The following is a 24,812-nucleotide window of genomic DNA, read 5'->3' as shown; positions in this document are numbered from 1 at the left end:
TGAAAGCGGTTCGTCACCGACACGGCCTCACAGTGGTCACAACTAGCTAGTTAGTACAGACATGACTTGCACAGGGGACATGCACCAAATGCCACTCCACTGACCCGTGAACTATAAAAACAAGCAAACAGCGACAGCAAGACATGCGGTGGCAGTATCTGATTATTAATATATTATTGGGGCGAGGAAACATGCACCACTGCCAAGCCATGGGTAACATGAATTCATTGGCCCTCAAGTACACGCCGGTGATGAGGGGAAAGGTGAAAAAAGGTTATATTCCACTCACTGGACACATAAAAGCAGGTCATGTGACAAATTAGGTCTAATTATTGTAGGCGCCAATGAGGGCTTATTCTGCTCCATATGTATTCTTTGAATTGACACAATATATCTTCAGCTCAAGAATGGCGATAATTATTAAGCTGAAACTGTCTAAAGTATAAAACTGCATGTAGTGTCAAACAGTGGCAGAAAAATAAAGATACAATTTATATTAGAAATATATTTAATGCATTGTTGTATTTTTAAAATTAGCTGACCTTTTTTAACCTTTTTTCATTCTAGATTTTTTTTTTTTCAATAATGACAATAAAGACATCAAAGGAAATATTTAGTTAATACCTCTATGATGCATATATTTGTAATACATTTACAAAGAGATTACTCATCACAGTAAGCTAACTGCTGCCAGTTGCCCCAGTGCTGAGGATGGCTGGACTACCACCAAAAAAGTTCTCATTAAAAAGTGTTTCTCTTGCAATCTACCATGAGTCTAATCTGTCAACTGTGTGAAAAAATATATATAGACACCCCTATAGTGACTATTTCAATCCAAAGGTAGTACTATGTAAAAACAGTAGAAACAAAACTCTATATGTTGCTTATTGACCTGTTAATGTTACATTAACATGGCAGTTCAGTACGAAAGACAAGTTGGAAAGCATGAGCATCAAGGGAAGATGGATACAAGCTTTGTATGATGGTTGTGTCCAGATAAAGGTATTCATACAGTGTTAGTGCTTCACAAAAGTAAACATAATGCTATAATATAATTTAAATAAAAGTAGTGTTAAATAAATGAGGGACTTTTTGTTATTGCCCCATCTAGATGAAATGTCTTATGTTACTGAAGCTGTTCCTTTTCCTCAAGCCAAACAAAGACCAATTCACACTATCTTGACGCATTTTCATTGTGTCCATCCATCAGCTAATACAATAACATAATTAACACTTTAAAGTGCTTAAGGTACCAAATTTGTTTGAGTCCCTCTATACACCCTTAGCACTGACTAGGAGGACTATAAAGCTCTTTATGTTCGCACCTTTTTGATATAAATATCCTCCCACCCTGGGCATAGGAAAGCTGTCAGTAGAACATTTGTTTTCCATTTTTCACCACTGAGGGCTGTTCAGGAGGCAGAAGTTTGACAAGGCGTTAAAGATTTACACCAACACTTACTATTTGCCCTTCAGAAAATTTTAGCAGCTTAGCAGATGGGGTTTAATCTGGCACCATTTATTTTCTTCCCATTTTCTCTCATTCCAATCAATGCCACTGAGTGTCCACACATTGCATGAAGGTGAGCACTTGAGTGCACTCCCAAAGAGAGGTTCAAGACGGAACAGTAGCATACTGCTAACTTCACTATATACACTTGTACAATTTTAAAGATGCAGAAGTCAAGAAGCATATTATGGATTGTATTATATTTGAAGTTAATTTGTCACATTCCACATTGCTTTAGTCTCATTCCAATATCTGCATATAAAAAGTGGTGGAGTCTGTTTATAATATATAACCCAACGTCATGTGGTTAAACCTCAGAAGATGATGTGAAGCTGAGCTGTTGCTATTTTTCTGAAGAAAACATTATAGCTTTGTTGCTTTATCACCAACCTTAGCATGTCCAAACCAGTGCAAAATGTTGCAGTAAATTGCACCAGTGCAATTTCAGTGACAAGCAATCTATCAGTCCATACTGAAAGCGAAAAACTGTGCGGCCAAAACAACAACAACAACAACAAATCACTGCTAATCAGAAAACATTTGTGGCCTGTCCCAAAACTCACACCTGTGGTCTTGGCCACCCGAGAACGCATGTGACAGTACAGTACGTGCGCAAACTCAGAAAAATGCTAAAGCCTAAAGTGCCTTTAAAGGGGACCTATTATGCCCCTTTTTAGTAGATGCAATATAAGTCTCAGGTGTCCCCAGAATGTGTCTGTGAAGTTTCAGCTCAATATACCCCACATATAATCATTTTTTAGTGGAATGAAAAACATGCTGTTTTTATGCATATCATTTTAAATGCAAATGAGCTGCTGCTCCCCACCCCACTTTACAGAAGAGGGCAGAGCCTTTACAGCTTGTGCCTCCGATAGTCTGCCAAAAACTAAAACATCTATTTTCTTTTGATTATCTCCATCACGGTCACTTGGCATCAGTTCTTCATCATCATGAAAGTTCATTATCTACATGCGTTTTAAAGCCATAGGCTATATCTAAACTTCTGAAGTATGGTTTTTCCACACATCTGAAACTGGCTGTCAGACGGCATGTAGTATTAAACAAAGTTCTCTTTCACGTCTTATTGTGCTTAATCTGTCAAATACACACAAGGTTCACATAAACACAGTCGGTTATTTCTGTGAACGTAAAGAAATCTCATGTGTATATTAGATCTGTGTATTAAAGTGAATATAAAGCGTGATATAGGCCTACATAACCTGCTAAATATGCTGTTATTATGAATCAAACAAACAAAAGAAAAACAGAAAATAATTCACTGCTCTAGATTGAATAACTTTAGTAGCTTTAATAAGAATACATTTCTAACTTGAATGCTGCTGTTAAATCCTCTGGTGAGGAGATAAACATGGTGGAGTGTGTACAGCTCACTCAGGACAGGGTCTATGCTAATTGGGCAGAGTCTGTCAGTGGTCATGGGCGGGGCCTGTGCAATGTGACATCACATTGCATAGAAACTGCAAACTCCTTATGATTTATGGAGATAAAAAAAAAGGAGTGGGTGAATGTTTCCAATTATAGGGTAGCCTAAACACTGTCAACATGTATGCTCAAACACCATGTAAAAAGTGATTTTTGCATAATAGGACCCATTTAAATCATACTAAATCCACACTGAGTGGTATTGATGAGGCTAACGCCGCCTTCACACTGGCAGTTGAAATCATCTCCTAATACGCAATACCACACCAGCGGACGTCATACTACACCGTTGAAAAGCGTCGGAAGCTTCGGAAGCCAGTAGAAAAAAAGAAAATGGCCACAATATTTAATTATACATTTTAATTGTATCAACTGCCCTAATAACGTTATAAAATCATGAAAAAAAAAAAATGACATGCCAACTTATCGTTATAAAATCATTAGGCCTATTAATTTTATTAAAAGTTAAGAAAATCATGAAATTAACTTTTAAAAAAACTCACATTCCTGAAGTCAAGAGAATTTTCAGTGTAAGGTAAATTGATTCTACATATAATTTTGTAAACTAATTATCGTGTATAAATTGCACGATAAACACAATGCGTGCTATAGGCTAGCAGACGCATTTACGTGAGAACAGGCTGGAGATGATTATGTGTAGGCCTATTTTGTAAAACATTTAATTAGACACATCAGTTACTAAATTGTGTCACCTGTTAAACAGGATCTACTAAACTTAAAAAAATTAATTTATTTTAAAGTGAATAAATAATCAAAATGTATAAATAAAGCTCTGTAAAAACTTTACTTAGCCTACATTTTAACAATGCTATAGGATGTTGGAAGTGTGTCACGTTAAGTTAAGTTATCAAAAGTTATACACACTTGCGGTCTTCAAAAATACAGGAAATATTATGTCATGTAAGAAGATGGTCAAGTGCAAATACAACAAGTAGGGCTAATGGCATCGGGACAACCAATAAAGGTTTGTGGAGAGAATTTTGGAGTAATTGAGATTTCAGATGGGAAAAAAATCTTGTTCAAGAACATTTTTCACTAGGCTAGCCTATAGAAAAGACTAGCACATTTGATGCCGACTTTAATGAAGGTGTGTCAGTTAGTAGGGTAGTTATGTGTTCGTAAAAGAGTGCAAAATATGTTATGGAAACACCTGCATTCACTTAGCCTAAATGTTAAATATAATGTAAAAGTTTATATCTTAGCCTACTCCGTGTGCTAACAGGACAGGACACACCATAAACGCACGTCCGACAGAGACAAAATGATATAGGCTAAAGCACCATATGAATCGTCACACATCTGTTCCCTCAGTTTCTGAACCTCCATAAATGAGACTCACTGCCTCAGAGCGAGCCCGTCGGAAGCTAAGCGATCTAGACGCGGGAGATGCCGCAACACAAGACCGTGTTGAAAGCGCACTGGAACACGTGGAATTCCGCGTGTCAGGTGGCGAAGCGGACTGAAATAGATATCACCAGCACAGCCCGGAGAGTATAACCTATGCCCACTGTTGACCTGATACCAGCCAGGAGAGCACAAAGAGTGGCCGAGTGACCGGGCAAGGCTCGAGTCGTCCAGTTGTCACCCCCTGATGCTGATGCGGTTTAATGAGCGGCGTGCTGTCACCACACATCTCTCCACTGCGTACGCTTGTACAATCTGGCAGCTGCAAAACCTGCTGGAGTTCGTGGAACTCCTCTCTTCACTATTAAATAACCTCCAAGTACATTACGTTCGTTTCACAGAAAATAAACATACAAACAAAACGGAAGAGCATTTGCACGCAAGCCTTAAGAGGCCAGTCACATCTGTACAGTGTAATGTTGACCCAAAGTGCCCTTTATGTTAACATGGTCCGTGGATGAATATGTCATTACAGTGTGTAGGCCTATAGGCTATATTTCGCTATTACCCCATTTTTTGGGTCACAGCCCACCAGATGAGAACCATTGGAATAAATCCAGGATTATACAATTTAATACATCTCTTTGCAGGAATAGAAAATCAGTAATTGCTGGTGTGATTAAAAATAGACAGTTCACAGATATAAAATACAAATCCACCTTTAGATTAAGTGTTTGTTTGTGACCGACCTAGGACAGAGAACATGTGAGCAGACGAGCACAGAACAGAAGACTCGTTCATAGAGGTTCAGGAAGAAAAGTGCATTTCTGTGGATTTGAAGACGTCTTTACGGACCAGCCTCCACCCTGCATTCCTCATGGGCATCCTCCTGGAAAATGGCATAAGGTTTACAAAACATCATTGTGGCGGTGGCACCAATTACTGTTAATATATGTCAAATGGCTAAAGCAGAGGCTTAGAAGCAGACTGATCACTCCGATAACGCCAACTGTCACTCTGTTAGCCGAAGAGCAGCCCCACTGGAATAATTAGTCCACTCTCTGTGAATAAAACAATATGAAAACAGCCAAAATGACATCCAAAATATGGGCTTTGCCTCAGATGACCTGAAAACAGGCTATCCCATATAGACCAAGTACAAAGACAACATCTTCAAACACAGAATTACATCAACGTTGATTCCCCATACAGTATATACATTTTTATGTTCATTTCATGGAAATCGAATTGGATCATATCCTATCCTATAGTGAGGAAGGATAGCATCACAGTGCTTTGCTTTTGAACAGGAAGAAGTTGTTGGTATTATAACTGGTATAATGAACATAGATTAGATAACGAAACTAAAGTATTTCTTAAAAAAAATGCAAAGGAAATGAAAAAAGAAAGTTAGTGATCCACTGACATAAAACAGTAAATACAATGTCATTTGGCTAAAAGGTTAAGATAAGTATTTACAACAATATTGAAGAATTACTGAATGTAAATGTGAATCTTAAAATGAAAGCTTTAGCACTAAATACATACAGTACATGCATTCAAATCATAGCCATTTTTCATTAGTAAATTATTCTACCTTTATATTTTAGGATGTTGGCAAACACAAGGCAGTTTTTCAAATGAAATCATACTTCATACAGCAAGTTCAAGGATTAAATTAAATGAGAGTGACTTGACCTCACTGCTAATTTCAACATTAATCAGTTTGCAATTTGAATAATAGAATGCAGATGTTTGAATCTGCAACCTGTTCAAAGTGTTTTGACCAAACAAATAGTTTTGGATCAACTTTAGGGTTGATCAACTTGACAATAAAAGCATATTTGTTAGATTTTTTTTATTTTTTAACAATAACTTTGGCCTGCCACCACAACCCCTAGCATTTACCATACAGGCATATTTTACAAAAGTTTAACTAGTCCATATAGTTTGACATTTGTATTATATATATTTTTAAAATAGCCGCAAATAATAAGACTGGAGGAAAAATAATAATAATAGTTTTGTTAAATATTAAGGTGGTTAAAAGGGTAAACGCATGTAAAGAAATCAAAGGGAGCCGTGTTCATCTCCCGAGCTTTTGGATCTCTCTCTCTCTCTCTCTCTCTCTCTCTCTCTCTCTCTCTCTCTCTCTCTCGATAGATTTATTTGTAGTTCCTACAAAAAACGTAGGAAACTCCTTTATATAATACACAGTGGAAGAATCAAACACATTCTCTCTGTCTCCCTCTCAAGTGTTTTCTCTCTCTCACACACACACACACACACACACACACACACACACACACACACACACACACACACACACACTGCAGGGCAGACAGTCGGGGCACGGCTCATCTATGTGAAGCCAGCTGGCTGTGGCGTCCCTGAGAGCCGAGCACTTGTCCCCTGCTGAGTGCAATTGAGAAGCGCAGACCTGCCTTTACTCTGCACACAGCCCAGGCCTGACAGACACTGTCAGTCTGAAACACAGCGACGCAGGGCCCGCGGCCTTATCCCCACTCAAACAAGCAAACATAGGCCTACGCAGGGCACTTTTACCTTCGTGTGCTTGTTCGCACACTCCCTACACATTTTTGTTTTCTTTTCTGAAATGAACTCTGAGTGTCGGTTCCCATAAGAGGGGAGGCAGCTAAACGGGAGTGCCAAATTTGACAAGCGGCTAAAGGTACGCAGGGCGTCTTCACACGAGTGTAAATGAGTGACACCGCCAGAGATGTGCGTCCGAGAAAGCCACGTGTAATTGGTGATGATGGGAATGGACACAAGCCACATGAGACCGCTGACAAAGAACCAGCATCGCCACCAACAAAGGGCTGGCGGGAGAGATGACGGCTCTGAAAGGGGCAGGGCAGCTTCAAAGCCCGCCAGAGTCGTTCTTTTCTTCTTCACACACCCAGAGAGCCTCTAAAAAGTGATATTTCAGCATATCATTATCATTCAGCCTGGATGAATTCACAGTCGAAGATCAAAAGAACAGTTGCATTAGAGAGAGATAAAGATATATCATAATTACCCCGGGTGGGCAGAGAGTCGAATCTAAATGGGTCACATCAGACTATATGTGACATTATTACGTTAACAACATTACGTTAATAGAAGTTAAGATTAGTTACATTAGAACTGCACTGGGAAAGTGTCCAATAACAAAGGGTTTACCAAGGTAAAGCGAGTTGTATTCGGCTGGTCATGTGATCTCAACATGTCAGCCCCCATGAGACGACCTGCTCTAAGCAGAATAAAAATGAGTCTCAATGTACATGATTTTTAACACATTTTCATTTCTTTGTGAAAAAAATTAACGTTTTTAATGTGTACATTGAACTTAAACCGACAATTTGGATTTTTTTCCAGCTCGTAAAGCCTGTTAACCAGCAGAATTATGCTATCTCCTAAAATGTCATTGATAAATCATGTTAATTGAATTTGATAATCTCCATTGTTTCAATAATCTAATGAGTGGAGTCATATTCAAATCAGTAACAAAATGCTGAGTAAAAGCAATATTTGCATCACTTTTTTATGAAGCTGTTGATAAACATCTATATAAAGACTATATAAATACCGGTAGTGAGATGCAGTTCTGCAAAAGTGATAAACTACTAAGATAAGCGTTATTTGTTGGGTCAATAAGGTGAATGTCAGCTTGTAAAAATGTTTAGGTTAAATATGCAGATCTTCATTTTTTTATTACTGCCACTTTTTATTCATATGCACTTATGTACATTTTTAAATTTTTATATCATACATATCTTTTTTCGGTATGCAACTTTTTGTGCATTTATGAATTTATCAGGCAGGTACTCCTTCAAGGGGATTGTCTAGTACTTGGTTCCCTCTAGTGGTCAGATAAGGAATTATCAGGTTTTGTTTCAGTTAAAATGAAAGAACTGATTAATCTGTTTAAGCAGTATGAACATTTTTAGTCTTAATCGTCATTTTAGCATGTCTTGTATGCAGTTTATTCAACTGGCTAAATAAACTGCTGTCAATAACATGCACAAAGGCTGCACCTGGTAGCCATGGCATTTGGCATGGCATTTTCACATCCATTAATAATTACTGTCATCTGTGTCTTAGGTACTGGACCCCTGTGTAGATGATTGAGACCATTTCACTGATAACTGCATAGAATTTGAAATAATATCCAAATACAAATGTGGAAGATTACAGGTCATATTTTATGCAGTATTCACAAGCAAAGTCCAATTTAGTCATGGATGATTAATAAAGTGAAATAATTAACTTTCTTATTAATTGCTTACAGCATTTTCTGAAAAATTCCACATAAAATCTGAAAAAAGTGAAAATAAAATTAGTATATTAAAGGCTTTTTAACATCAAATAAATTCCAAACTCAAAAGTGATTTGAAATTTGGAGCAAAAACAGTGACTGCCTATAGTCAGTTTTACCTGTGTTTTTTCTGAAACTGATGTTGTACTCAAAATGCATAATTCCCTGCAAATCGGTTCCATCTCCCTCCCCTTCTAAACCAAACAGAAAAAGGTCAGACTCCTAAGAACTGACTTTCATGTGTGTCTCACGCTGGTTCATCACTTTCAGTATTCAAAAACCCTTGCTGTCACTTGCCAATGCCAGCAAAGACAACTGTCTTTTGTGAGCTTCCCCCTCCATTTCCTACATTCAGTCTACAGTAAGACTGCACATGCTTCGAAAGTCTGAGGTGATGAGCAACGTGAGATTCAAATATTTGAGTCAAGTACACTTTACAAATCGTGCAACATGGAGTAGTTAGAGGGGACAGGAAGAGAAATCTAGTGCTGACCTACAGAATCTCAGACACTGTCCACACGAGGCACTGGTGTTATGACCTGACTGAACTATATCATAACTGTAAGCGACTGGTGATGATTAGTGACCTTTTGCTGGTTTCAAACCATTTACTTCAACTACAGTGTGGAAACCAGCTGGTTTTCATGTCTTTTATTTTGAATTTATTTCAGTCACGTTTCCTGGTTGTAATGTGATTCCCTTGCTCCTCATGTGAAATAAAAATGTGGGGTTATGATTGAGTACTATTATGTTTTACCCAATATAACATTTAAGATCTTATAACATCTTAATTTAATTGTCATATAGGGATATCATTTATTTAAGAAAATGTGTATGCTCCTCTGGGAGATGAACACGGCCTTATGTAACGGCCAAATGGCATCTTAAAGGAACACGCCGACTTTAGCTTATTCACCGTCCCCCCAGAGTTAGATAAGTCCGTACATACCCTTTTCATCTCCGTGCATACCGTAACTCTGTCTGACGCCCACTGCTAGCCTAGCTTAGCACAAAGACTGGAGGTAAACGGCTCTAGCTAGCCTACTACTCCCAATAAGTGACAAAATAACGCAGCACTGCTAAGAAGGCGAAGCACTGCTACTTCTGCGGAGTGATTTGCTCGCAGTATGCTAGCTGGAGCCGTTTACCTCCAGTCTTTGTGCTAAGGCTAGCGGTGGGTGCGTCAGACAGAGTTACAGCACGCACGGAGATGAAAAAGGTATGAACTTATCTAACTGTGGAGGATGCAGTGAATAAGCTAAAGTCCCAAAAAGTTGGCGTGTTCCTTTAAACACTTGTGGTCTTCCTCTGAGTTTGCACTTTTGTGACGTAATGCTGCTTTGACTGTCGGGAAGAAGTCTGCTGCGGAGCTCGCATCAGTGCGGGCTTGGCAAAAGTGCGCATCGAGGGTGCATATCGACCGTAAAGGGGGCACCCAAGACCGAAAGTGCATAAGAAGTGTGCCATTTGGGACAGGGCCATCATGTTGTGTGCTAATTTTACTCTATGACTGTGTTTGAAATCGCCCCTGTACCCTCATTCCCGATTCCCTACATTACTCCACTAATATAGTCCACTTGAAGGAGTGAATTAAAACGAGTGAGCGAATTCGAACACTGAGTGCACCGGAAAGCTTTTGCAGTTTGTGCTTGCTGTTTAATAAGGATTTGAAACTTGGCAAACTGGCAGCTCCAGTAGTAAGGAAAAGATGTAGCCTATCTTGAATTCTATCATGGAAACTAGCATGTATAAACCTTATTAAACTATTCAATTATCAATCAAAAAGGAATTTATACCTGTATGATATTACGCTGTACCCACATTGGACCAGCGGTTTGGAAAATGAATGGATGATTCGACATCTTCTGGCAGAACGAGTGAATTCATTCAGCACGACCCTCACAGTGCATATTCTCTAGCCGTTGAGCGTACATCAGTGGTACACTCATTACTGCAGTGCATTGTTGGATTGAATGAATGCACAGCACTCGATAACACCCACTATGGTTTTGGACACCAAATGGCTGGCTGCCTCAAATAGAGCACTATTTAAGGGTATAAGGGGCGATTTCAGACACAGCTTTTATTTAGCCCTTGAGTTTTATGCCTTGTCTAGCTTTGTATCGATATAACCCCCTGTTTGTCAAGTCATGTTTTAAGTTTTTTTCTCTCACTAACATTTAATTATTGAATAAAACAGCAACGATAAAAAGGACTAGCTAGATTAGCTGATTACTTTAAATGTTCATAAATATTGCTGTCAGTTCGTACTACCATTAACACTTTCTCAAACATGTGGATGCAATGGGCCCCTTTTTCCTGTTTCTTCATGTGACCTTCGACATAAAGCCTATAAATCAGGTCTGATTAACCAATACTAGTAAATTCGGTAAAGGTATTGGTCATTATTAGTGAATTAACTAATTTTGACAAACCTTATTGTAAATTATTACCAAAACTACAGTCTGATGAACGAATTACGTAGTTCTGGCATGGCGCAGGCTGATATGTCCTTAATTTACATAGCACAGCTGATTGGTTGCTGTTGCATCAGCAGCCAATGAGCTGCGGCTTAACATTCAAATACTGGTAGTGCTGCTGTTAGCAGTGCAGCGAGCTTCCAGAAACTCCACCTTCCCCAGCTCCACCTGTAGAGATCTGCTATGGGGATCTGCTATAATTCATGTATGCTACATGTGCAGAAGCAGTTAAATGCTCACAGCAATGTCAGTGAATGTATTGTGTTGTGGAAATTTATCAATATTAAAAACCTGGATGAAGGAGACAAAGTCGTTTCTCAAATGATTAAACAAAGTATTTTATTTCATGCATGAAATAAGACGTTCTCACACAGACAGCGTCTGATATGAGAAGGCCCATGGCATTCTCACGCAGAGAGCATCTGACATGAGAAGGCGAAGGCTAGTCCCTTTCGCCAATGTTATATACCCTAACACATCCTGTGTAAAAAAACCTTTTGTTACCTTAAACCCAGACTTCTTAGCTCATGGTCTCATGTGCTCATGATCTCATGTCCAACGTTATTTCTATCAGACAGAACACTTGTCATGTCAGCAAAAAGTTTCCTGCTTTTAGCTACAGATCTCAACTGCTGATCGAAACTGCGCACACACATATTGTCAGCCTTCACATGACTCAGAGAACATTTCGTTCCTGAAAGTTTGTCCTAACTTTTAACATTTCTAAAAGCTTGGTTTTATATCTTTAATAATGTGCTTTTTGCTTATATGATTATATTCCTTTAAATGCTCATGAGTAAAAATTAATCTTCAACGTTAATAAAAGTTGTACCCATACAAAAGTAAAAGAAACACATCTAAATGTAAAATTTCCATAACAATTGGCAGTTGCAAGTCTTGGTACTTGTTCTGCAGCAGCAGCAGCATAGCAGATCTATACATTAACACTGCCATAGCCATTACCATGCCAATCTCTCCGAGAGTTGTCATGATAGAACTATAATGATGAAAATGTGTTTATATAGTATAATTTGTAGTGCATTCCACAACAGTTAGCCTACTGTTATGTTCAAAGATTATGTAGAAGCGTGTATGGTGCCACTGCCAGCCTATGCAAGATCAAGACCACAGTGATATCTTTAAGCAAAATCTCTCGCACAGGTTTTCACCTTTTTTAGTATTGTGAAATATATGGCAGTTTTTTGTTGTTGTTTTTTACTACTTTCATCGACTGAAACCGAAGTGATTGGGAAACTGCTGCTATATTTCAAACATGAGGATGAGGTATAATGCGGTAATAAACCACAGATGTTATCAGCGGCTTGACTTGCTTGCTGGGTACTGCAGACTACCTGTGCTTTCACACTAAATCAAAGTTGCACAACTATGCATTACTTTGTTTCTGTTTAAAATCGACGCCTAAAGCGACTTCTGTTGGTTCTTCTAAAGCAGACGGCAGTGTGTGTGCTCCCTATGCCTGTAGTGTGATACATTTATCCTCCTATTTTTGAAAAGGGATGTTGTGAGACCCTGCAAAAGTACCTCAACATACTTGTTGGCATGTTAACTGGGTCAGTGCTGCAGAAACAGGAGTTTGTGGTTATACCTGAGCTGTAATAACTAGAAAAAGATGTATTATTGCAGAATGTCTTTTTAATACTGAAAAATAAAACATTGACATTTAAGACCACGGCGAACATGACCACTCAAACATTTAGTATATTTTAGTTGGAATTTCTCTGATCATGTGAAAGTGCCAAACAATATTTATATTTTATATTATATAGTTTTAATAAAAAACATAACTGAATAATATAAAATTGAAAAACAAAAGAGATATTACACAGATAAACATTTTTTCATTATTATTCACTCCAAGAGTCACACATACCTTACTTAATCTCAACTGAGCTTAACCAATCAGGTTAAAGGGGTGGGTTTCTATTGATGCAAAAGCACTTATAACTTAGTCACATCACTATCCAATTCAAAGAGAGAGAAACAATCAAACTTGCTGTGAGTATCAGACATTTAATATGACTTTTTGATCCACAATCTTTTGGATCACTATATATAGTGATCCAATATATATATATATATATATATATATATATATATATATATATATATATATATATATATATATATATATATATATATATATATATATATATTCATACATATACATACACTGTACATATATGAATATTTAATTTTATTGAACATTTTTAAAGATGTAGCACATGCTAATATTTTGATATTTATTTCCTCCTAAACCAAAGGTCTATTTCCCCAAACAGTCTCAATTTCCGAATTTCGACTGGAAATTCAGACGATGCCAATGAATGACAGCAACACAAACCAGACTTGTGATGTTTTCATCTACAAGGAGTCTGCTAGGATCTTCTTTCCCATTTTCTACTGCCTGATATTTGTCATCAGCGTGGCAGGTAACAGCCTGGTCCTCTGGATCACCTATCAGAAAAAGCAGAAGATGAACTCCACCACGATGTATCTGATCAACCTGGCCATCTCCGACACCCTCTTCACCTTGGCTCTGCCCGGCAGGATCACATACTACATCCGAGGCTTCGACTGGCCATTTGGAGATTTCTTGTGCCGGCTGACTGCCATGATTTTCTTCAGCAATACCTATGCTAGCATCGCCTTCATGACCTGCATCAGTGTGGATCGCTACTTGGCCATGCTGCACCGTCAGCGCTGTCAAAGACTGAGGAAAACCAAGGTCGTGCGAGGTATCTGCACTCTGGTGTGGGTTGTGGTTCTCCTTGAGACGTCCCCGCTGCTCTTTAAGAGCACCATGGTAGACAGACCCGGTCATCGAACGTGCATGGAGTTCTCCAATTTTGATGGCCGGAAGATGGCATATGGTCTTCTGTTTGCTTGCATCATTGGGTTTTGCGTGCCATTGGGACTCATCCTGTGCAGTTACAGCAGGGTCAGCTGCAAGCTCTACAAGACGGCCAAGGAAAACCCGGTGACCAACAAGTCTGGAAGCAACAGCAGGGCCAAAAATATGATTCTGCTCATTCTGCTGAGCTTCATGGTGTGTTTCAGCCCCTACCACATTAACATCATGCAGTTTGTTGTGAGAAGGCTGTACCATGAGCCCTCTTGTGAGGAGTTAAAGACTTTGAAAATATCCTTGCAGGTAACCGTTGCCATGATGAACTTTAACAGCTGCCTCGACCCTCTTATTTACTTTTTTGCCATCAAAACATACAAACAGAGAGTGATGAGTCTTTTTAAGAGCTACATTTCAATTTCGGCATCTTCCAAGAGCATGCAGGAGAACAGCAGCAGTAACACATGAGGACCAATATTATACAACGTAAAATCTGATAGTGTAAACTGCAGAGGAAATGCCTGCACACGTGTGAAAATGTGGTCGGATTGACTGAAGAGACTAATCTTTTTTTTTGTGCCAATTTCTTATAACTATGGGCTTTGAATCCATGGTATTTTTTACCACATTTTTGTATGAATTTATTAAGATCACTGACATACACTTGTCTTTAAGCACATTTTTGTGAGGTCAGTATGAATTTGAAAAAAAAAAATTGTGTGTGTGTACTATATCTTATGTGCTGTTGGATTCTCTCTTTTTTTAACTTGACTTTTTTTTAACTACGATGAATAAATACTGTAATGTATTGCTTATTGTTAGTTCATGTTAGTTATTGCATTAACTATTGTTAACAAATGAGACCTTATCGTAAAGTGTTATCAGAATAATTAATTAAGTGGAAAAGTCCCACATAAAGGTCAAGGAGGCTAGAAACCAATAGACGATGCTGAGTAAGAATGAGTGATGTAGGTGTATGTTAATACCTATCGACATTTCTTTAAGCTGCTGTTGAATACTGACTTTTGCTTTAAAGATGCTCACGATGTGTGTGTAACATGTAAAATGCCCCTATAACGGCATTTTCCATTCAGGAATTTAATGCTTATGTAGCTGCCAGTTGCTCTAAACAACTTTTTTTAAACTCTTTTTGAATACAAATAAAAAAAAATCATTATCAAGTTTTGTGTTTTGTATCATTATCACCTCAAAAAATTTTTTTTTTGTTTTAAATATCTAATTTGCCCTTTTAGTTATCAACCACTGTGTAAGCACAACAAGACTCAAAACACCACAACAAGAAGACACTTATCTAAAGTCAGAAATTAATCCCATCTCAGTGTTTCTTAGAATATCATGGCATTTGATTCACTCTTTGTAGATATGAAACAAATCAACTGATACAGTGTTACTACGAAACAGCGATGACTTCACCATCAGATATTTCTGTGCAGGCAGCAGGTACGAAAAAGCGCATGGCAACACATGTTTGATGGGTGCATGTGGGTGTTAAACACACACATGGCAACGATGTTCTTTTTCCTGCTTGATTTCAACTGAGCTTCAGAACAGGATATCAACATAACCACAAGCACAAAAAAGTTTTTTTTTTAGCTGCTACAGGTGGTCTGATATACTTTGTTGTGTATTCCATGAAGCTACGAGTCTATAAAAAAATGCGGAGAATGTGGCAAGCATGTAGCAGCCTACACAACACAAGGATAGGTGGCATGTAATGTGGGTGGTAAAATTTTCTTTGTAGAGAATATATACTCAGAGTAAAATCTGAATTTAACAATGATCAAAAATAGGCACTAAAATAAGCTAAACCGTGAAATGCGGCAATACCACAATATGTTCTCAACCTCACACATACCATAACCGCAAATTAGCTCTAAAGAAATATTAATAATCAATCATACCTTGTTATAATTGATTATGAATATTTGGATCAGTTACAGTTTTTTTACAGTCGCTAGGACATACTATTTCTCAATACTTAGGTCACTTTTTCAAAACTCTTCACACGCAGTGAGCACAACAGGTATATGTGGGCTAAACTATGGATCATTATGCTTTGGCACAAAATGCATTCAATGACTACATCTTTTAAATTACATTAATTATTTTCTCACTTCGACACAACAACTGCCAAATCTATGTATACTACAGGCCAATTTGCACATGCTTACATACTGTTTTCAAAACTGTTAAACTTGTTCCAAACAGTAACATAATACAAAACTGTATACGACTGTATTTTGCCACATTTCTACATTAATATTGTAATGAAATATATTTAGAATCTAAAAAATAAATGGTAAAAACAATTGGACCAACCACAGCTGATTCCTATTGTATCTATATCGGTGGATGGTATGTAGACTAATGTTTGTACTTTGAAATTTCTCAGTGCAAAAAAAAAAAAAAGACAAAATATATAAAGTATTGAAGCATACTGCATCATGTCTGATTCATTCTAGTAACATATATTGTAGTGAATTCTAAAACAGTAGAGAGGTACAAGAAAGATAGCATTTACAGAGGAAAACATTGTATAAAGTTACCTGTTGTTAGTGTTTTTTAGGTCATTGTTTTGTGGGTAATAAAGTGTGTTTGTTGGCTGTCAACCTGCTAGTGTTGCTAGTGTTATGGAAGAATGTGTTGATCTGAGACATGTATGAAATGATTTGGTAGTTTTAGTGTATTTTGAATGTGAAATTAACTGCTGTGCCGAGCTTAAAGCTGGTTAGGAGAACTGTGTGAAGAGTTTTGAAAAAGTGACCTAAGTATTGAGAAATGTGTATAGCGACTGTAAAAAACTGTAATTCTAAGAAATGTTCATTTCCGGGGGACGGAAATGTCTTTCTTACTGTACAGTAGGCTACTACTAAGAGCCTGTAATCAAAATCTAAATCGTAAAATAAACTTTGTTGCAAAAAGAGGATCAGAACCAAATACGTATTGTGCACAAGTTTTATTAACTAAATCTAGAGATGTTCCGATACCCTTTTTCCCTTCCCGATACCGATTCCGATACCTGGACTCAGGGTATCAGCCGATACCGAGTACTGATCCGATACCTGGGTGTGTATCTATACAGCTGCAATTCATACTAGCCCTGTATCAAAATCCAACGTTTTTGACGACTGACAGCGGCTGGTCATCCAGAACAATAAACTCGATAATTTTGTCGGTTATATTGCCAAATAGCGGACATACTGCTAGCGCGTGCATTTTTATTTCTTCTTCGCTGCTTTAAATGGTGGTTGCTTGTGCCGCGGGCAACCACTGTTTAGAGCAGCGAAGAAGACTTGATCTCCGATTTGCAGCGTTAAGCAAAGCTAGCGTGCAATAATAACTAGTTAACGTTATTGTTTATGAAAATGGTATCGGATCGGTAACTTACATGGGTACAAGTACTCACCTATGCCAGCATTTTTATTGGTATCGGCAGCATTTCCGATACTAGTATCGGAATCGGAACATCTCTAACTAAATCACAAACATAACTAAACACACATACATGCATGCATAGGTAAAAGTTTATAGGTAAGTTTAAGGTAGGTAAGTTTAAAAGTCACAGAATGAAACTGGAAATTAAATGAAGCTATATGGAAAATATTAATTGAACATAAAAATAACTATCAGCTTATTATTTTTATTATATAAAATACATTGTATCAAAGACATAATAGTACACAAGACAGTAAATCATTCACACGGTGTCCTGGTGTGCATGTTCATTTATAGGTCAGTTCGTCCTTTCATGCGCAGGAAAGGGCTGTTTTAACAACATGACATCATGACTTTGCGTAAACATACATCTGTACGCATTTTGAGCTATCCGCGTGTATGTCTACGCCGCGTGTATGTCTACGCCCTAGTATGGGTAGGTTTAGGATTAGTTGTGGGTGAGGGGTTAGGATTAGGGAATCAGGTACTGACTTCAACGAGGGGGGTAATAATTTGGCAGGGAGTCAAAATTCGGCACAACATCTGTCAAATGTTCTGAGCGAAACGAACCATCATCCCCGGATGTGATTCCACGTGCATGTCTACACTGAAACGAACCATCATCCCCGCATGTGATTCCGCGTGTATGTCTACACTGTGATTGAAAAACACGCCAAAAATCGATTATGCGCCTTGATAGCACGCCGAATGGAATACGAATTGGCGTGTCATACATACAACATTTCATGAGATCAGTCTGGTTTTAAGGTCTGTGGGTCTATTGCCCTCTGCTTTTTCCACGTGACCATATTTTTAACAGCAATAAAACCAACTTATCTGATCATAGTCATGGTAACCAAGACCCTGCTTGCCCTTGTTGGGAGGATGGGACCATATCCCAGATTGAGTTTTAAAGATTATTTGTTAAATATAACAAAAAATTGTGTCTGACTTGTCTCAGTCGTTACACCTATTTCCCCAAAATACATGGTACACGACACTCCTGGCAACAAACATTATAAGTCAAAAGAACCTTACTAAGTTAACCCTTAAGCACACCTTTGGGTCAATCTGACCCCGTTTGAATTTTCCTTCATTAAAAAACATGGTTCCCTTCATCTCAGGCCTCATCCACACTACTGCGTTTTAGTTTAGAAACGGAGAATTAAAACGAATACGATCTCCGTCCACGCCAGCGTTTTAGCTGCGTATTAGAATTGATCTCCGTCCACATTAAAACAACTGAAAACGCGGATCACGTGACCATTCACCAACACCGGGCATGCAGAATTTACTTGCACAACAGCTGCTAGCAAAGACATCAAAGTCAGAAACGCTTGTAATTCGCATAGACAGTATATAAACTGGACACACCGACCCCATAGGTTTCAACGGAGAGAAGTGAAGTCAATTAGAAGCACTCACTTCCTGATCGCCAGGCGAACTGCGCAGGCTCGAACTGAGCTTGACGACATAGATGTGACGTGAGCAACCTGTAGGTCTTCTAGTAGCTGTGCCGAGAGAAATCTGAATCATTCCCTTCCGAATCTCGCAGAGACGGAGAGCGTGAGCATTAGCTGTCCATGAGCTAGCAGCAGGAGCAACTTTATCACTCTATGGGCTTCTCTCTTGACTTTATGCCTCCACGTCCTCCTGATTGCTTGTGAGCTTCTCTGCCTGTCCATACGGTAATTTCTCGACTTGTGCGACAGAGTCGCGCGGTTATGACGCAATCGTTTGCCTATTTTTACAAAAACTGCTTCTACGGGGCCATAACGTTAGATACAAGGTAATGGAGCCTTTTATACATTTTCGTGTTTCTTTAGAAATAAACAATGGACAAACGGTGTCTTTAAACGCCTCAGATGTAAAGTTATTCGCTGTCAAAGTGACGCCAAAATGAATGGGAGTCAATGGAATGCTAACAGCAGGTGGGGGTCCGCTAGCCAATGGCGGTGCCCGGGGATGCTTCAGTGTCTTCCGAAACACTGCCCCCCTGGTAATTCGTTATCCATGTTGCAGTATTTGACCGTACTCCGTTTTGACCGTCTTCACTAAAGATTCAAAACGCCCTCCGGAGATTCAAAACGCAAAAGGCAGCGTTTCTAAACTTCTCCGTTTTAGGTCTTCGTTTTTGCAGTTGTAGTCTGGACGGGAGGTGCAAACGTAACAAAAGGTCTCCGTTTCTAAAAAAAAAACACAGTAGTGTGGATGGGGCTTCAGTGGCATAAGGTTTTGTAACTTTAGCGACATTAACCATCTAAACACAAACAAAAAATATATATGGGTTTGATTTGGTTGTTCTGACGGTATGAAAAAAAGTCACAGTCTTTTATAGTCAAAATGACCCCACAATGAAAATGAATGGGAGAGGTAAAAAAAAATAAAACATTATTTTTATTTTTCATTTGTCACATTTTTTTTCTTCTTTTAAATAAATCCAGCCTATGAAAATTTCCACACATAAACAAAGGCCTGGTACTAGAGCATAAATGCAATGTGGAAATAACATGTTCGCTTAAAGACAAACGCACACACACTACACAACCCAACACACAGGTTTGACTGCAACAGCGATCATTTTGTATACAAATTGGCAAATAAAATCATAATTAAAGCCTTATCCTGATTGTAGAGCAAATGCAATGTGGAAAGAAAATGTTCACACACACACACACACACACACACTTCAATATTCACTCCTGTTCGCTTTTTAGCTGATTTTTTTTGTTGGTTTTATTCACTTTTTTTATCATTAATTTCATATTCTAAAGTTAATGTTTTTTTAACATTTAAATTATTGAAATTAATAATATGTAATTACAATCAAGTCTTTTAGTGGCAAGTAATGTGGCATCTCTGCAAATGTATGTGCCATTATTGCAAAAACTGACAACTGTCAAAAGACCTCAGACAACAACAACAATAACAACAAACTCTAACCTTTGAAAAATACTGTTTTTAATGTATTTTATGATGTTTAAATATATTCACAAAATATATATAACAGAAGTTGTGAGAGGAGCAGTTGGCCACATCCAGAAAAATTATTGGATCTCTATGGGCCTCTGCTACAAGGTCATTACACACCTAATCCTAACCAGCAGATGGCAGAATTCTGCCCCTATAGCACCTAGATTAATATCCAGAAATAACTCATATTTAATTTTGATCAACATTAAAGTGTTTTTTTTTCATATATATATTTTTATATATTTCATACGCAAACAAATTGTCTAGTTGAATCATTTTGTGGTAAATAGTTTTTTTTTTAAGTACCATATTTCCCCAAAACACAGCATAAACGTACAGAAGTAAATAAAAAAATGTATATATCATTTGTATTATTAAAAAATTATATTTGTATACAATCGTTCTATAAAAATGACCACATAAACCCTAAGTGTTAACTGTATACGAGGACCAATAGAGGGTTAACCTGCAACTCATGAATATTGACGTGAAAGTGAATATAATAAAATATTTACTTAAAAAAAAAAAATTAACATTATATTCAAATTCACACCTCCACCATAACGCTCCTGTCCTCAGTCTGAGCAAAGAGGTCTGATAATTTTTTTACATGCCAATTGTGGTCTAATCTATTATTTCAGATAAACCCATCCATAATTAGTATAGGCCTACATAAAAACAAAACAAACGTTGTCATTTTCTTCCTGCCCAAGTGGCCTGTTTTTCACAGAATATGTTAATTGAGACCACTTTTTCCTGTACTCAGACATAGGGGCGTTATGGTGGAGGCGTGAATGCAGCAAAGAACTGTTACTCTGTTACTCATTCAACAGATTAAGAGGGTGATTACATAGAATTTAGGGGTCAGAGAAGAGTGGAAAATATTAATGTAAAACTAAATTATGTGACTTTATTATGTGCACATTTTTTTATTGATATGACCCATTTGATTAGTTCCGCACACATGCTAATTTTATCAATGAGATTTTTTTAAGTTATTATTTAATATTTACTTTCACATCAATATTCATGAGATTCAGGTTAACCCTTTATTGGTCCTCATATGGAGTTAACACTTAGGGTCTTTGGGGTCATTTTTACAGAACGATTGTATAAAATAAGATATAGAAGTACTTTCTAACAACTTTGCTCAGCTGACAAAACATAATTAATTTGCATTTACACATTTAGCAGACGTTTGTCGATTCTTTTTTATGTGTGTTACTATTTTGCAAGTGACTGAGCATTAAAGCGAAACTAATGTCCCTATTTTAAAAGCCTTACAAAAATAAAATAAAAGAATGGCAGACATTAAGGCCAAAGTGGCGAAGATAAAATCTTTGTCATTATTTTCATTGTTATTAAAACAAAGATACAAAGATACATTATACACAACATATGATATACAAATGAAATAAACAGTGCTTTATTTGTTTCTGCAGTAGGTGCATATAACTGAAGTAACCAAGATAGAAATTAAATGAACACATTTAAAAATAAACACTACATAGACTGTATAAATTATACATTGATACTTATTAAAGTTACTATTAAAGTTTTCCAAGCAGTGAGTGATTATCTCTTAGTTTTTTGTTTTTTTATTAACATTAAACTGATAGTTCCCCCAAAAATGAAAATTGTCATAATTTACTCTCTCAAGTTGTTTTAAACCCAAATAAGTTTTCAATGAAATGAAAACACTGTTGTATAAAATAAATACTCAGTATATAAGTAATTTATTATTTAATTTTCAAATTTAAATTTAAGCATGTTATACTAGTAGACTACAAATTACAACTGCTCATTGAGATTTGTACAAACCCACAATCTGTAGGGGGCTTTATATGCACACGAAGAGCATAACATTTTGTATATTTTATTATTATTTATTAGGCCTTACATTTTGAAATTATGTCAAGACTGTCATGCAATGAACTTATTGTCCACACAGAAGTGTGAGGGGTAAATTAGAGTGCACACCTCAAGAGAGAGATTATTATGGCAAGCCGTTTTAGCTTTTATTCATTTCCAGGATATGAATTCTTGATATCAACAATTACATTTTCACTAGTTAAAATTATAGTTATTGATATCAGGAATTAGATTTATACTAGTAACAATGGCCATTTTTGATATCAGGAATTACATTTCCACTAGTAACAATGATAATTCTTGATATCAACAATTACATTTTTACTAGTTAAAATGTTAATTCTAGATATCAAGAATTTAATTTTTGATATCAACAATTTAATTCTTGATATCTGTAATTGTATTTTCACTAGTGAAATGTCACCATAGGCTGCCATTCAAAATCAATTGTTGATATCAAGAATTGATTTCTTACTAGTAGAAATTCCAATTTCACATATCAGAAATACAATTCTTACTAGTAAAAACCTTTATTTTTGATATCAAGAATTCAGTTGTCACTAGTTGAAATGTCTATTCTTGATATCAACAATTGAATTGCTACTAGTAACAATGTTAATTTTTGATATCAATAATCCAATTTTCACTAGTGACAATGTTAATTTCTGATATCATGAATGTGATTGTTACTAGTAAAAAAGCCATTTTAGATATCTGAAATATTATTGATATCATAAATACATTTTCAGATATCAAAAATGAAAAATGTTACTAGTAGCAATTCAATTGTTGATATCAAGAATAGACATTTCAACTAGTGACAATTGAATTATTGATATTAGTAATTGGCATTTTTACTAGTAACAATGTAATTATTGATATCAACAATTACATTTTTACTAGTAAGAAATCAATTCTTGATATCAACAATTGATTTTGAATGGCAGCCTATTGTGACATTTCACTAGTGAAAATACAATTACAGATATCAACAATTAAATTGTTGATATGAACAATTACATTTTTGATATCAACAATTGCAATTGTTGATATCAAGAATTAAATTGTTGATATCAAGAATTAAATTGTTGATATCAAGAATTAAATTGTTGATATCAACAATTACATTTTTGATATCAAAAAATGTAATTGTTGATATCAAAAATGTAATTGTTGATATCAAGAGTTCATATCCTGGAAATGAATAAAAGCTAAAACGGCTTGCCATAGTAGATAGTGTTTATGCATGACCCTCTACTGCAATGAATGTATACACCAAGTCAGTGCATCATCACTGATCATCACACTATGCAACAATGGAGCGTTACTGCCCTCTTGTGACTAAACACAGTAACAGCTAACTTTAGGTATACAAATTACTTTGGTTAAATCATATAAACTCAAAATAAATGTCCCATTTTCATGATAGGCTACTGTATTTTAAAAATAACTTTGCAAAATCCAAATAAGCTTTATAGATCTTTGTTGCAAATGCACCAAAACACTGTTTTACAAGCGGTAGACAATTAGGTCACTACAATAAAGGTATATTTTCTACTTACTCTGAGGGTGCGTTCACACTTGTAGTTCAGTTCACTTTGTTTGGTCTGGACTGGTCTGCATAGCGTTCACATTGGCATTTTGACCTAAAAGCATAGGGCATATGGATGTATGGGATATGTTCACAACCTGTTTGTTCGGCATTCATGACATAGCCTATATTTCGAGACAGAACTACTACCGAACATCCAAAAGCATGCTTTGTGCTGATACGCGTGTTGTCTGTGCATAGCCTATAAGATGATGGTGTGTGTTTTTTACCAGCTGAGAACTCGTGACACCGTGTCCTAACTACACGCGACGCGACGCCGCGATGATTCTATTTTAGGAACGGTTTCTATTTTTCTGCGACGTCGCGCTGGAACAACAAACACAAAGTGTGGCAATGCTAATCTCAGGTACTGTTTATGTGCTTTATTTAATGTTAAAAACGTGTAATGTGACTTTTAATATCATTTAGTGCTCCCAGCTTTGTAGCTGTAAAAGCAACAATGGATTCACCTCATAGGCCTATCTTGAAATTAAACAAATGGAACAAGAACATTCAAACTGTGAAGAAAGAAACAAGTGTATTCGACAAAGATTGTTTTAGTAACTCAGAATGTATTTGACTAATGTTTAAATGGTGTAATATTTGTGAATTTGAGCTACTTGTCAAGTTTACTCTTTGGTGCAATCACACGCTGTTCTGATTGGCTGTTTTGATTGATTTGTAGGCCTACGCATCTCCCAGTCGCGTCGCTGGATTTTATCGCATCGTGTCTGGTTAGGACACGGTGTAAGTGTAAGAGCTTATAAAATGTGTGAAGGAGTCAAAACAGTGGCAGGAATCCCTCCGTCACACACACACACACACACACACACACACACACACACACACACACACACACACACACACAAATGAAAATCTGCTGCTAGGAGACGCGGTTCTGATGCCTCTACCGAAACTGTGATGGGCAACATTGCGAC

The 24,812-nt window shown here is 37.0% G+C and overlaps 1 protein-coding gene across 2 annotated transcripts; it reads left to right on the top strand.

Annotated features, from left to right (window-relative positions):
* Nucleotides 1–13,110: 13,110 nt before the first annotated feature.
* Nucleotides 13,111–15,140, top strand: LOC307001778 (G-protein coupled receptor 183). 2 transcript variants are annotated; one of them, XM_079618701.1, is made up of 2 exons: nucleotides 13,111–13,132; nucleotides 13,399–15,140. In XM_079618701.1, exon 2 carries the CDS (start codon nucleotides 13,452–13,454, stop codon nucleotides 14,448–14,450), a length of 999 nt encoding a protein of 332 aa, XP_079474827.1. In that variant the 5' UTR covers nucleotides 13,111–13,132; nucleotides 13,399–13,451; the 3' UTR covers nucleotides 14,451–15,140. The 2 variants fall into 2 exon arrangements, with proteins under 2 accessions (XP_079474827.1, XP_079474828.1); XM_079618702.1 differs by having other exon boundaries at nucleotides 13,112–13,132; nucleotides 13,417–15,140.
* The last annotated feature ends 9,672 nt before the right edge of the window (nucleotides 15,141–24,812 follow it).

The sequence above is a fragment of the Phoxinus phoxinus genome (assembly GCF_949152265.1).
Source record: "Phoxinus phoxinus genome assembly, chromosome: 7".
Lineage (NCBI taxonomy): Eukaryota > Metazoa > Chordata > Actinopteri > Cypriniformes > Leuciscidae > Phoxinus > Phoxinus phoxinus.
Note: the sequence above shows the minus strand (reverse complement) of the source record. Positions and strands in the feature narration are given on the sequence as shown.